The sequence below is a fragment of the Arachis hypogaea genome, chromosome 14 (genome assembly GCF_003086295.3).
Source record: "Arachis hypogaea cultivar Tifrunner chromosome 14, arahy.Tifrunner.gnm2.J5K5, whole genome shotgun sequence".
Lineage (NCBI taxonomy): Eukaryota > Viridiplantae > Streptophyta > Magnoliopsida > Fabales > Fabaceae > Arachis > Arachis hypogaea.
In genome coordinates this window covers 55,899,988-55,914,705 of record NC_092049.1, presented here as the reverse complement: position 1 = coordinate 55,914,705, position 14,718 = coordinate 55,899,988, and the positions used below count along the sequence as shown (strand labels likewise).

The window sequence follows — 14,718 nt, the reverse complement described above, 5'->3', positions numbered from 1 at the left end:
CTTGTTTATCAATTAAGGGGATCTCAGAATGAACTGGCTGTGCTTCAGTGCTTGTCTCCTCTTTCAGTGTCTCATTATCATTTGTGCTTAGTTCCTTGTCCTCTTGTTCTGTTTCTTGTGAGAGTTTGAAAACATTGAAGCTGAGTCGTTCATCATGGATTCTCAATATTAGCTCCCCTTTCTCTACATCGATAAGTGCTCTGGCCGTAGCTAGGAATGGTCTTCCCAATATGATTGGGTGAGTGTGACTCTCTTCCATGTCCAGGATGACAAAGTCTGTTGGGAGAAAGTATTTTCCAACTTTTAGCAACACATTTTCCACCACTCCTATTGCTTGCTTTTGAGTTTTGTCAGCCAGTCTGATGATTACATCTGTGGGCATTATCTCATTGATCTGCAGCTTCTTCACCAAGGATAAGGGCAGTAAGTTGATGCTGGCCCCCAAATCACATAGTGCTCTATCGAACATAGTTTCACCTATGGCACAAGGGATGTGAAAACTCCCTGGGTCTCTTCTTTTTGTAGGCAACTCAGGTTGAATAAGGGCACTACATTCCTTGTTCATCACTATAGTCTGGCCTCCTTTGAGTGAGCTTTTCTTGGGAAGAAGTTCCTTCATATACTTGATGAATCCAGGCATTTGTTGAATTGCCTTGATGAATGGTATGTTTACATGCAGAGATGCAAACAAGTCTAGGAACCTTGAGTATATTCTCTTTCCCACAGCACCATTGAGCAGTTGAGGAAAGGGTGCATAGAGCTTCAGCAGCTCTTGTTGTGAGATTTCTGGTTCTTGGTGATCTCTATCCTCCTCCTTTGTTGAGTTGTCTTCAGGTTGTTCGAAAAGTTTCCCTTGCTTGTCTTCAGTCTCTTGATCACTTGTAGTGACCATTTTGCAATCTTCCCATCTTACTTTCTTTGCTTCTCCTTTGGGGTTTTTCTCCGTGTCACTTGGGAAGCTATCGGTAGGTTTGGAAATCTTCTCAGCTAAACATCCCACCTGGAATTCCAGCTTCCTAATGGTCTCTCCCTGGTTCTTAATATTGGCTCGCACCTCCTCTTTGAACACCTTATTTTCTTGAATCTCTTGGTATATTCCTTCAAGTAAGGTTTCAATCTTAGAGAGCTTGTCATCAATTGATGGGTGATTCGGAGCAGATGTGCTGTTTTAGTTTTGATAGGCGTGTGGAGAAGTGTTGTTGTGGGGGTGTTGAGATGTCCTCTGTGTGAATTGTTGGTGAGCTGCATTGTTGTTGGAGTTGTAACGTTTCTGGTCTTGGTTTTGATCTTACTGACTTCCCCACCCAAAGTTTGGGTGGTTTCTCCATCCAGGGTTGTAGGTCTTGGAGTATGGATCATAGTTTTGCCTTGGTGAATTCCCAATGTAGTTGGCTTGCTCCTGACTACCCTCTGCTTCTTCATTCACTCCTTCTTGGGTTGTTGATGAAGTGGAGATTGCTGCTACTTGGTTCCTCTCCATCTTCTTGGTGAGGTCAGCCAGCTGCTAGGTAATGAGCTTGTTTTGGGCCAACAGAGCATCTACATTGTTTAGCTCCATTACTCCTCTTGTGTTCTCTCTTTCGGAAGCATAGAAGTAGTCGTTCTCTGCTACTGTTTCAATAACATCTATGGCTTCCTCAATAGTCTTCTTCTTGTTCAAAGATCCTCCGGATGAATGGTCTACGGCCTTCTTTGACTCATAAGAGATCCCTTCATAGAAAATGTGCAGCTGCACCCATTCGTTGAACATGTCAGGTGGACACCTCCTTGTTAAGTCCTTGAACCTCTCCCATGCTTCATATAGAGTCTCACCATCTTGTTGCCTGAAAGTTTGGACCTCAGCTCTCAGCCTATTGATTCGTTGAGGAGGGTAAAATATTGCTAAGAATTTGTTCACCACATCTTCCCAAGTTGTCAAGCTTTCCCTTGGGAAAGATTCCAGCCACTTAGCTGCTTTGTCCCTGAGTGAGAATGGAAATAAGAGCAGTCTATAGGCGTCAGGATGAACACCATTAGACTTCACTGTGTCACATATTCTCAGGAAGGTGATTAAATGTTGATTGGGGTCTTCTTGAACACCTCCTCCAAACGAACAGTTGTTCTGAACAAGGGTGATGAGCTGTGGTTTAAGTTCAAAGTTGTTGGCATGGATTGTTAGCTTTTGGATGCTACTTCCACAATTGCCTGGGTTTGGATTGAAGTAAGAGCCCAAAACTCTTCTATCCTCACCAGCATGATTTGCTCTACCTCCTCCCCCATGGTTGTGATCCTCTTCTTCATGATGGTTTTCCATGTTGTCTTCCATGTTTGGTTCAAAGAATTCCTCCTCTTCCTCAGCACCAACCACTTTCTCTCTTGCCTGCCTCCTTAGTCTAAGGAAGGTCCTCTCAGGTTCAGACTCGAAGGAAGTTGAAGCCCCGCTTCTTCTCCCTATCATACAACCATCAAGTGCAAGCAAGAAAAGATAGGTGCAGAAAGTATTTTTGTCAGAATTACTGTTAGTTGTGGGTGATGCAATATATCAAACAGTTAGTGGGTTACCAAACAGAATTGAAAATAACAAAGAAAAACAAAAGAGTAGGGGGGAAGGGAAGAAGTTTAACTAAAACAAAAAGTAAATCACTCAAACAGAAAATGAAATTCACAAAATAAAAATGCTCAATCTAGTGATCTTCCAATTTAATCATTGTTGATGCACAATCAATCCCCGGCAACGGCGCCATAAACTTGATGCGGGTGGAAACTGTCTCTCAACAAATTTCCTTCGGCAAGTGTACCGAATTTGTCGTCAAGTAAAAACTCACAATAGAGTGAGGTCGAATCCCACAGGGATTGATTGATCAAGCAACTTTAATTAGAAGAATGTTCTAGTTGAGCGAATCCAGAATTTGGGTTGAGAGTTGCAGAAAATAAAATGGCGGGAATGTAAATAACAAAAAAGTAAATGCTAGAATTAAAGGACTGGAAGTAAATGACTGAAAATAAATTGCAGAATTGTAAATGGGAATGGGGGATTCGCTCATAAAAGTAAATGGCAGAAATTAAAGAGAATGGGTAAGATCAGAGATGGGGAGTTCATTGGGCTTAGGAGATGTTGCAATTCTCCGGATCAAGTTCATTTTCATCTCTTCCTTAATCAATGCACTCATTGATCTCCTTGGCAATCTTAATTGATTGAATTACAAATTCAATCTCTCAAATCTTGATCAATAGCCAATTCCTTGGTCAATTGCTCATGAGAAGAGATGAAGTATGGTCACTGATTATACCACATGCATTTCTCAAATCAAGTATTGAGAGGGTTATAGTCACATACCCATCCAAACCCAATTTGGTCCAGCATGAGAAAGCATTTCTAGCTTGATCTCTTCATTCCTCTTTCAAGGTTCAAAAGAGATCCAAGTTTGAATAGCTTCTTTTCCAAGATAACTACCCAATTGGATGAAGATTGAAAGCTTTCAAGTAAAATCAAGAGAAAAGATAGAAGAAGAATAATGAAAATTAGTATTGATCCATCAAATTACAACAGAGCTCCCTAACCCAATGAAAGGGGTTTAGTTGTTCATAGCTCTAGAAAATGAAAACAAAGATGGAGAATACATCATAAAACTAGAAAATGCAGAGAAGGTAAAAATACAGAGAGTAATTCTCTTTTCCAACTTTCCAGAACTCTTTAACAATTCAAAGCTACTCCTATATATACTACTTTTCTCAGCTTCTAGTTGGCTCTTCAAGTCTTGGGCCTTTGGATCTTGAGTTTGAAGCAGTTCTCTTCTTCATTTGGGCTTGGCTTTACTTGCAGAGAGAAAGTGTGAAGTGGGCAGAGACTTTAGCTCAGGACGTTAGGGGTGTTAACGTTTAGTGAAAATATGAGTTCGAGAACGTTAGTGATAATCAACTTTCTCACTAACGTTCCTAAGTAAAAGCCACGTTAACTTCAACATTAGTGGCACAAACGTTGCCACTAACGTTGCCTCTAAGTTCTTCACACACGTTATTGAGACTTAACATTCCCAATAACTTTGAAAAGCCCCCTTTGTTCCCACGTTAGAGCCCACGTTAACTTAGTTAACGTGGCTTTTTAACGTGGGCTTGCCATCCTTCGAGAACGTTAGTGACACTCAACATTGTCACTAACGTTCCAAGGTGCCCCTATGTCTCACGTTAGAGTCTACGTTAACTAAGTTAACATGGCTTCTAACGTGGCCATGCTTAGCCATCCCCAACGTTAGTGACAATGTTGAATGTCACTAACGTTGGCGTTTCTTTCACTCATCAACGTTAGCTTCCACGTTAACTTAGTTAACGTGGAAGCTAACGTGGCTCCTTGGGGGTTGTGTGGTTGCTTCCAACGTTAGTGACAATGTTGGGTGTCACTAACGTTGTCGACCACTCTTGCTTCTTACGTTAGCTCCCACGTTAACCAAGTTAACGTGGGAGTTAACGTGGTATGTTTCTCCTTAGGCCAACGTTAGTGACAATGTTGAATGTCACTAACGTTGGCGTTTCTCCCCCCTTCTAATGTTAGAGGCCACGTTAACTAAGTTAACGTGGACTCTAACGTGGCCACTTATGAGCATTTGCCAACGTTAGTGACAATGTTAAGTGTTACTAACGTTGGCTCAACTTCCCCTCTCCACGTTAGAGTTCTCGTTAACTTAGTTAACGTGACTCTTAACGTGGTCAATGATGGCTTCGAGAGCGTTATTGGCAATCACTTTTCTCATTAACTTTGCAAGTTACCTCCCATTCCTTGCTTCCTTTGGTCCTGAAATCAAGCAATAGAGCGCATCAAAGTTCTAGTCCAAGTCATGGGCAATGCAGCATATAATTTGTCACTAAACTCATGCAAAATCTTCATGAAATAATGTAAAATGCACAATGTATGCTTGAATCAAGCTGTAAGTGAATATCTACCCAAAACTAGCTTATTTCCTAAGGGAATGCATGAAACTAGCCTAAAAACAGTAAAGAAAAGGTCAGTGAAACTGGCCAAGATGCCCTGGCATCAGCCATTTAATTTTCTGCAAATTCTCAACTCAAATTTTGATTCGCTCAACTAGAACATTCCTCTAATTAAAGTTGCTTGATCAATCAATCCCTGGGGGATTCAACCTCACTCTATTGTGAGTTTTTACTTGACGACAAATTTGGTACACTTGCCGAAGGAAATTTGTTATGAGACAAGTTTTCTGTGCATCAGCCATTGTTGTTGGTAACATCCTCAGGAGGATTACGCAGATTATCCTCCATTGCTTGATTTTCCTCTTCTGAATTTTCTTCACCAACTACCCCCTTCCCTCTTGCCTCTCTTCTAAGTCTCCAGAGGGTTCTCTCAGGCTCAGAGTCAAAAGTGGTGGATGCCTCTCTCCTTGCTCTTGACATATAACACAAACAAACCAAAAAAAACACAAGCAAAGCACTCTATTGCTAGAGTGAAGTTATAGTTAGTAGAAAAAAAATTTCAAACATTTAGTAGGCTTAACAAAAACAAAAGAAAATGCTTAATCTAGATCATCGCCTACTTAATCATTGTTAATCTAAATCAATCCCCGGCAACGGCGCCAAAAACTTGATGAGGGAAAATCGATTCCACACAAACTAATCGGCAAGTGTACCAGGTCACATCAAGTAGTAATAACTCACCAGAGTGAGGTCGATCCCACAGGGATTAATGGATCAAGCAATTTTAGTTAGGTGATAAATTTAGTTAAGCTAATAGTGGGTGATTTGAGTGAAACTTGAATAATAAAAATTAAATTGCAAGAAATCTAAAGAGCTGAAATGTAAATTGACAGAAACTTAAAGAGCAAGAAATTAAAGGAGCTGAATCTTAAATTGCAAGAATTGTAAATGACTGAATCTTAAAGTGCAGGGGAGGTAAAAGTGCAAAATCTAAATTGCATTGGAACTTAAACTGCTAAATTATAAAGGGAAATGGGTGCAGGAACTAAAATAGCAATGAACAAATTAAATTGGAATGAAATCAGAAAGCTCTCAAGTGAAGAAAAATCAATGGAAGTGATTCATCAGGGATTGGAGATATCATAATCCTCATGAATCAATTGGGTTTCAACTCTTTTCTCAATCATATGAATAGATCTATGGCGGATTGAAATTGATTTGATCCCAATTCCTTGGGAATCCAATCTCTCTAATCACAATCAATCTTGCCAATTCCTTGATTTAATTGTCATGAGAAGAGGTTAAGTGCATTTCTCTCATCCATAAGCCACACTAACTCTCAAAATCTCAAATCCTCCCGAATAGTGTTGATCAAGAGAGTAGTAAAGGATAGAGCTCCAAATCTAATGCAAGTGATTTCCCCTTCCGAGGATCACACAAGCATTCAATTGAATTAAACCCCCTTCCGGAGTGAAAAATTCACAAACAAAATAGAAGGTATCCAATAGCTACCCAAATGAATTGAGAAGAAGAAGAATTTCATTGATTCATTATGATTACAATAGAACTCCTCCCCCTAATGAAAGTGAAGTTTAGTTCATCATTGCTCCAGTAAACAGAAAAGAGAAAAATGCATAAACTAAACAGAAAAGAAGAAAAAGTGCAGAATGTAAAATCCTCCAAGTGTCAAAGTACAAAAATATCTAAAAGAAAAGTAGAAGAAGATCTGAAGAAGTCTCTATTTTTCAAGTGTTAAAAAGCTCCCTTCTAATGATTAAAGTCCTCTATTTATACTAGTTCAGAGGTTGCTTCAGGTGTACTTGGAAGTCTCTTGACGTGGGCTTTTTAATTGACCCAAAATTAAGCTCCTAGGAGAATGTGACGTTCTTTAGAAGAACGGAGCGCTCGAGCATCCACGCCCATGCGTAGCCCACGTGTGCGCGTCGTCGAACTTCAGCATCAGACACGCGTACGCATCCCGTACTCGTACGCGTCCATTGTAGCATTCTCCATTCGAGCGAAGCGTTCACGCCAAGAACACCCACCCACGTGTACCCGTCACCTACGCTTACGCATGGATTGCAAAATGTCCATTCCATGCTGTTGGGTCCATCCACGAATTTGCGTGCTTGTTCCCAGATGCCTCTTCCACACGTATGCGTCACTGACGCGTACGCTTCGATAGCCAAATTTTGACTCCAACTTTGAGCGTTGTCACAGGCACTCTTTGATAACGAACGGAGCATTCTTTGCTGAAGAACGTTGATCTCACTTTCACGCGTATGCGTAACTCACACGTACGGTGGCCTTCCAGAATTGCAACTTCGACGCATACACGTGCTACACCCGTACGCGTCCCTGGTAAATAATACGCTGCAGGGAACGTAGCGCTCTTCACACAATGTACGCCAAAGATGCTTTCCCATTTCTCTTGATCAATTAGTATAATTCATTTATTCCACATTTTCTTGAGTTATTTGCATAAAATTGGCCAAAATTCACTTAGTCCTTGACATATGAGTGTATAGTGAGAACTTCATTCAAATGCTTATTTATTGCTTAATAAATGCATGAAAACCAAGTAAAATAGAAAAAAAAGGCTTGTGAAACTATCCTAAGATGACTTGTCATCACACTCCTGTGGCTTTAGAGTCAAATTGAAGAATCTGGTTGCCCAGTATGCTCTATGTTCCAATTCCACTGGTAAATGATATGCTTTCCCAAAGACCAGCTGGTATGGGGACATCCCAATAGGGGTTTTGAAAGCTGTTCTATATGCCCACATGACATCATCTAGCTTTCTTGCCTAGTCATTCCTAGAGGTACTTACTATTCTTTCTAGGATTCTTTTGATTTCTCTGTTGGAGACCTCGGCTTGCCCATTTGTTTGCGGATGGTATGGAGTTGCCACCTTGTGGCAAACACCATAGCAGTGCAGAATTTAGTCAAGTTGTCTGTTATAGAAATGAGTGCCTCGATCATTAATCAGTGTCCTTGGGACACCAAATCTGCTAAAAATATGCTTTTGGAGGTATTTCATCACCACTTTGGTATCATTGGTGGGTGAGCCAATTGTCGCAACCCATTTAGATACGTAATCAACAGCCACAAGGATGTACATGTTCAAATATGAGGATGGGAAGGGGCCCATAAAATCTATTTCCCATACATCAAATATCTCAATTTCAAAGATTTCTTGTTGAGGCATATCGTGGTTATGAGGGAGATTGCCGGCCCGTTGACAACTGTCACAGTTGCGGACAAACTCTTTAGAGTCCTTGAAAAGCGTTGGCCAGTAAAAGCCGCTCTAAAGGAACTTGTTGGCCGTGCGCTCACCTCCAAAGTGACCTCCATAGTCTGAACCATGGCAATGCCATAGGATTTGCTGCGTCTCTTCTTCAGAAACGCAACAACGGATTATTCCATTCGAGCACCTTTCAAAAAGGTATGGTTCATCCCACATGTAATACTTAGCATCATGAATAAGCTTTTTAACTTGCTGCCTATTGTATCCTTCCGGGACGAACCTTATTGCCTTGTAATTTGCAATGTCGGAAAACCAAGGTGTTTTGCATATTGATAATAGTTGTGCATCAGGGAAGGTCTCAGCTATCTCCGTAATAGGAAGAGACGTCCCTGTGGCAGGTACAATCCTGGACAGGTGGTCAGCCACCTGATTCTCAGACCCTTTTCTATCCCTGATTTCTATGTCAATTTCTTACAAGAGCAAAACCCCTCTTATCAATCTGGGTTTAGAGTCCTGCTTAGACAGAAGATACTTGAGAGCAGCATGGTCTATATAAATGATGACCTTAGATCCTATTAAATAGGAACTGAACTTGTCAATGGCGTAAACCACTGTAAGTAGCTCCTTCTCTGTGGTGGTGTAATTTCTCTGTGCGTCATTTAAAACACGACTGGCATAATAAATGACATGTGGGAGCTTATCATGTCTCTGCCCCAGGACGGCACCAACTGCATGGTCACTGGCATCACACATCAATTCAAACGGAAGGTTCCAGTCTGGTACAGATATGACAGGTGTAGAGATAAGCTTTTCTTTTAGAGTTTCGAAGGCATTCTAGCACTCTTTATTAAAAATAAAGGGAGTGTCAGTGGCTAAGAGATGGTATAGGGGTTTATAACCCACAAACAAACCGGCAGATGCACCAGGTTGTACCAAGTAATACCTCAGGTGAGTGAGGATCGATCCCACGAGGATTGATGGATCAAGCAAAAATGATTGAAAGATTGGCTTAGTCAGACAAACAAAAAATGGTGTTTTGAGAGTTCAAAAGCATTAGCAGTAAATTCAGAATATCAGAAAGCAAGCAGTAAATTGGTGTAAATAATATGGGAGAAAACAGTTAAGGTTTCAGAGATATTTATTTTCCGGATTAACTTTTCTTACCAAGTATTTTAATCACGCAAGATTCAATTCATGGCAAGCTATATATGACTAAACCCTAATTCCTTAGACCTTTTTAGTCTCCTCTAAACTTCATCAACCGCCAATTCCTTGCTCACTTGATTCCAATTAGAGGATTAAGTTCAATTCTAGTTTATATGCCACAGAAATCCTAATTATCCAAATATAAGAGGATTATATGTCACGTATCCCGTTAAGTCCAGATAATTAAAAATTTAGGAGAAATTGTTTTCAAGCTGTTGTTCAAGTAAAGAGCTTTTCCAAGTTTTACCTGAACTCAATGAGAACAAGGGCCATACTTTCGTTCCACCCAAATTCATAAGATAAAGAACAAAAATAATTCTTGAAATTGAAATCAGTACATGAATTAAAATAGAACAAAAATAGTATTAATTCATAGAATAAATAGAGCTTCTAACCTTAACAATGGAGGTTTAGTTGCACATGGTTCAGAGAGAAAACAAGGATTCGAATAAACTGTAAATTGCAGAATGAGGTATGAGAGAAGAGATGAGCCCGAAGGGCTGATTCTTTTCCCTTTTATATCTAATCCTAATTAACGTAAATTATATTTCCTAAAACTAAATAATATCTTTTCATATTTTAAAAGAAAATAAAATTTAATCAAAATTAATTTAATTTGTCTCGCAGCCTTGTATGCGAATGGGGACCACTTGAGTTCATCAAAGGTGGCTCCAAACTTGAGTAACCTCACGTTTGGCTTCAAACGAACCGAAAGCAATCCTTCAGAGTTCTCCTAGCTGGCGCCAAGCTTGAGTAAGATCATGTTTGGATTCAGTTGATCCGCATGCACTCCCTCAAGTCACCTTGTTGGCGCCAAACTTGAGGTTTCTCAAGTTTGGCTTCAGCAAGCCCGTATACAATCCTTGGAGTTTCTTTGTTGGCGTAAAACTTGAGGTTTCTCAAGTTTAGCTTTAGCAAGTCCGTAAGCAATTCTTGGAGAATGAATGTTTGGTACCAAACCTGGAGAATTCCAAGTTTGGCTTCAACACAACCGAATGTAATGTGATCTTGTAACACTCCTGGTGCCAAACTTCTAGAATCCCAAGTTTGGCGCCGTTGAGGCTGAGTGTGCTGAAGCAGAAATGTATAATATTATACATCAATGGAAAGCTCTAAAAGTTAGCTTTTCAATGCCGTTAGAATCATGTTAATTGGACCTCTGTAGCTCAAGTTATTTTTATTAGAGTGAAGGGAGGTCAGGGTTGACACCATCATTCACTTTCTTATCTTTTTCTACAGAAACACCATCAAATCCATCCGAATGCTACCTGAAATAAAAAAAATTGCACACAACTCAAAGTAGCATCCATAGTGGCTGAAAGATATTTTAAACTTGATTAAACTCAACAATTTGAATGCAAATTCACTAGGAAATGATAGAAAAGATGCTCACGCATCATAAACCACTTGTAAAATCCCGCATGTCCTAAGAAGCTTCTGATTGCCTTGACATTAATAAGTGGTGGTAATCGCTCAATCACTTCCACCTTGGCCTGATTGACCACTATCCCTTTGTTAGAAATTTTGTGTCCAAGAACAATGCCTTCAGTCACCATGAAATGGAATTTCTCCTAGTTTAAAACTCGGTTCATTTCTTGGCATCATTTCAGAACGAAGGCCAGATGGTCAAGGCAGGAATCAAAAGAATCCACAAAGACAGAGAACTCATCCATGAATACTTCAAGGAATTTTTCTACCATGTCTGAAAAGATGGAGAGCATATACCTTTGAAAGGTGGCAGGTGCATTACAGAGGCCAAATGGCATCCTCCTGTATGCAAACACTCTATATGGGCATGTAAAGGCTGTCTTTTCTTGATCTTGGGGATTGATAAACCCATATTTTATGATATATTTTGTGCTTAATCTGAGTGATTTATTCAATCCTTCACCCACTTATTCATATTAATTGCATGGTTTTACTTTCCCTTCCTTATTGTGTGATGTATGTGAAAAACATGTTTCCTATGCTTAAAAATAATTATTTTGATTACCCTTTATTTCCATTCGATGCTGTGATTCGTGTGTTGAGTAGTTTCAGATCTTCTAAGGTAGAAATTACTTAAAGGATGGAAAGGAAACATACAAAAACGGAAGGAAAGTACAAAATAGAGTTTTTGAAGAAACTGGCAGCCACGCGGTCGCATGGGCGACGCGGCCGCATGCCAACGCGAAAAGGCATTGACGCGGCCGCATGACTGACGCGACCGCGCGCCTCGAGCGAAACACATATGATGCGGTCACATGACTGACGCGACCGCGTGACAAGGAAAACTCCGAATGACGCGACCGCGTGACCCACGCGGACGCGTGACAGAGGCCATGCACCAGAAATTGCAGAAAACGCTCATAGCGAATTCTGAAACCCTTTTTGCCCCAAATTCAAGTCCAGAAGGCATAGACCAGAGGTTATGAAGTGGGGGAATGCATCCATTAAGGAGGAGTCTCCAATTAGTTAGTTTTCCATGATTTAGATTTAGTTTTGAGAGGGAGATTCTCTCCTCTCTCTTTAGGATTAGGATTTAGATTTAGGATTTTATGTGCTTTCAGGATTATCTCTTTTTATCAGGTTTAATATTCCTTTTTATTATTTTCCCAATTTTATTTATGAATTATTCTATGTTACAGATTACTCTTTGAATTAATGTTATTTGAGGTATTTCAGTTTATTATTGCTTTCTTTTATTTACATTATTGTTATTCCCATCTGAAGACATTTTTATTCCAGTAGATTTACTTTTCTCCTTTTGGTCTTGGTTAAGAAATCAGTAACTCAGGAGTTATCAAACTCAAACATGATTGATAATTGTTATCTTTGTTAATTAAATTGAACTTCAATAATCCTAATCTTTTCTTAGGAAATAAATAAGATCCGAAGATCAAACCAATTAATCCCTTGACCTTCCTTTGCCTTAGTAAAGGTTAACAAAGTGGAATTAAGATTCAACTTTCATCATCATTGATAAGGATAGCTAGGATAGGACCTCTAATTTCTCATACCTTGCCAAAAGTTTATTTACAGTCATCTATTTATTTTACTTGCCATTTAAATTACTTGTTCTTCAATTACTTTAATTGCTAATTAAACCATTCGCTCTTCATTCTCAAAACCCCAATTTACAACCTCCATAACCAATAATAAGAACATACTTCCTTGCAGTTCCTTGAGAAGACGACCCGAGGTTTGAATACTTCGGTTATCAATTTATTTAGGGGTTTGTTACTTGTGACAACCAAACGTTTGTACGAAGGGATTTCTGTTGGTTTAGAATCTATGTCTACAACGCGGCTATTTTTATAAAATTCTTTACTAGCAAAAATCCCAACGTCAGGGTTCTACTACAATTTGATTATAGCCTGAATATCCATCCAGGAAGCAGTAAAAAGCATGCCTAGCTAGTCTCTCTAGCATCTGGTCTATGAATGGTAGAGGGAAATGATCCTTCCTTGTGGCATGAGTCTTCTGTAATCAATGCACATGCGCCACCCTGTCACTGTCCTAGTGGGGATCAGTTCATACTTTTCATTTTGGACCACTGTCATCTCTCCCTTCTTGGGTACAACCTAAATAGGGCTAACCCAAGGGCTATCTGAGATGGGATAGATAATCCCAGCCTCCCATAGCTTCATGACTTCTTTCTGTACTACCTCCTTCATGGTAGGGTTCAACCGCCTCTGTGGTTGTACCACAGGTCTGGCATCATCCTCGAGCCTTATATTGTCCATGTTGCAAGTTGGGCTAATCCCCTTTAAGTCATTGATAGTCCAGCCTAAAGTTGTTTTATGTTTTTTCAGCACCTGACTCAGTGCTTCTTCCTCTTGTGGCTTTAGGGAAGAACTTATGATTATAGGATAAGTGTCACCATCTCTAAGAAATATGTATTTCAAGGAATATGGCAGCAGCTTGAGCTCGACTTACGGAGGTTCATCCTTCACTTGAGGGGTTTCTGAAGCCTTCTCTTGCTCTTCTGACTCAACCTTGTCAAAACTATGAGGATGTCTTGGAGCTCCTTCTCCAGACTCCCAACAGAATATGTCTCTTCCACCAGAGAATCAATGATGCCGATCCTCATGCACTCCTCAGAGACATCAGGGTAGTGCATTGCTTTGGTGGCATCCAGGACGAACTCATCCTCATTGACTCTTAGGGTCACTTTCTCTTTTTCCACATCAATGAGGGTCCTTCTTGTGGCCAGTGGTGCACGTGTACGCAAAATCCACACTATTTCGTACAGCAGCAGTACCAGCAAGTGCACTAGGTCGTCCAAGTAATACCTGAGCAAGGCAGGGTCGATCCCACGAGGATTATGGCTTGAAGCAAGCTATGGTTGTCTTACAGGTCTTAGTCAGGCGGAATCAAAAGATTTTGGATATTAAGAAGTTAGCTATTAGGAATTATATGCTGGGAATAGAGTAGAGAGTCGGAGTTACTTTGTCTTTCTGAAGTAGCTCTGGTACTACTGTCTTCTTTGCTTGTGAATGATCTTCTTCTATGGCAGGCTGTAAGTGATCAAAGCCATGCCAATGCTCCTTGATCTCCTCTGCTACAGAATGAACACGGTTATGGCCAGTGGTCGTGATTTTCAATTTGACGAAGGGTGAAGTGCATAGCAGTCCATTCTCTTGGTGATCCTACTTAAAATGCCACAGACAAAGTCGAATCTTCCGGATCAGAGAACGCTACTTCTTTGGATTCTAGCCTATACCACGGAGACCCTAGTCTCCCCAGAGATCGGCTGAACTGGTGTCTCGAGAAGTCCCCAAAGAAATCGTGAATTAACCGTCTGAGAGATGTAAATCCATAGCTGTTGGCTCGTGCTTTCCTTCCAGGTACTCACACGAACCCAAGAAGACGTGGGTGTTTGTCAGGCACATTCGTCTTAATGTGATGAACAGAGCTAATTTGTCATATCATCCTGTTCACCATGATGAAGATCCGGATATACATCTTAGAGATAGATCAAACACGGATCGAAGAAGAAGAAATAGTACTTTTATTAATTCATAGGACTCAGTAGGGCTCCTCCCCTTAACCTAGGAGGTTTAGAAACTCATACTGAAGTAAAAACAATGAAAAAATGAATATAATGGCAGACTTCCCTCAACGTGAGGTGTAAAAGTAAAAATGGTCAAAAGACTCTGAATTACATAAACATAAACCCTTAAATACTAAACACATGACTAGTAAGGGTAAGACAGTCTATTTAGTGCAAAAATCCACTTTTGGGGCCCATTTAGTGAGTATTTCGGATGAGCTTTGATGAGATTCACGTGCTATGAGACTCCTTAGGCGTGAAATGCCAGCTAGGGAGTCCTCTCTAGGCCTTTCGACGCTGGGCTCTGCTCTTTGGGCGTTGGACG

General features: G+C 40.3%; 1 protein-coding gene and 1 non-coding gene across 2 annotated transcripts; one reads left to right on the top strand and one right to left on the bottom strand.

Moving 5' to 3' along the window:
* The first annotated feature begins 1,748 nt into the window (after positions 1–1,748).
* Positions 1,749–1,852, top strand: LOC112746432 (small nucleolar RNA R71). Its single transcript, XR_003174317.1, has one exon. It is a non-coding gene; the product is annotated as a small nucleolar RNA R71 (small nucleolar RNA).
* A 5,994-nt stretch (positions 1,853–7,846) lies between these two features.
* LOC140178595 (uncharacterized) lies at positions 7,847–13,460 on the bottom strand. The gene is made up of 6 exons (XM_072215792.1): positions 13,336–13,460; positions 13,006–13,225; positions 10,162–10,429; positions 8,740–8,928; positions 8,242–8,610; positions 7,847–8,061 (listed from the first exon to the last, which is right to left on the bottom strand). Exons 1-6 carry the CDS (start codon positions 13,458–13,460, stop codon positions 7,847–7,849), a joined length of 1,386 nt encoding a protein of 461 aa, XP_072071893.1.
* Positions 13,461–14,718: the final 1,258 nt, after the last annotated feature.

Coding starts and splice junctions, on each gene's coding strand:
- LOC140178595 (XM_072215792.1), bottom strand. CDS start 13,460: ATGCACTACCCTGATGTCTCTGAGGAGTGCATGAGGATCGGCATCATT. Junction 13,226..13,335: donor ATCCTCATAGTTTTGACAAG/GTTGAGTCAGAA, acceptor CATATTTCTTAG/AGATGGTGACACTTATCCTA. Junction 10,430..13,005: donor TGAACCCTACCATGAAGGAG/GTAGTACAGAAA, acceptor TTTCTGCTTCAG/CACACTCAGCCTCAACGGCG.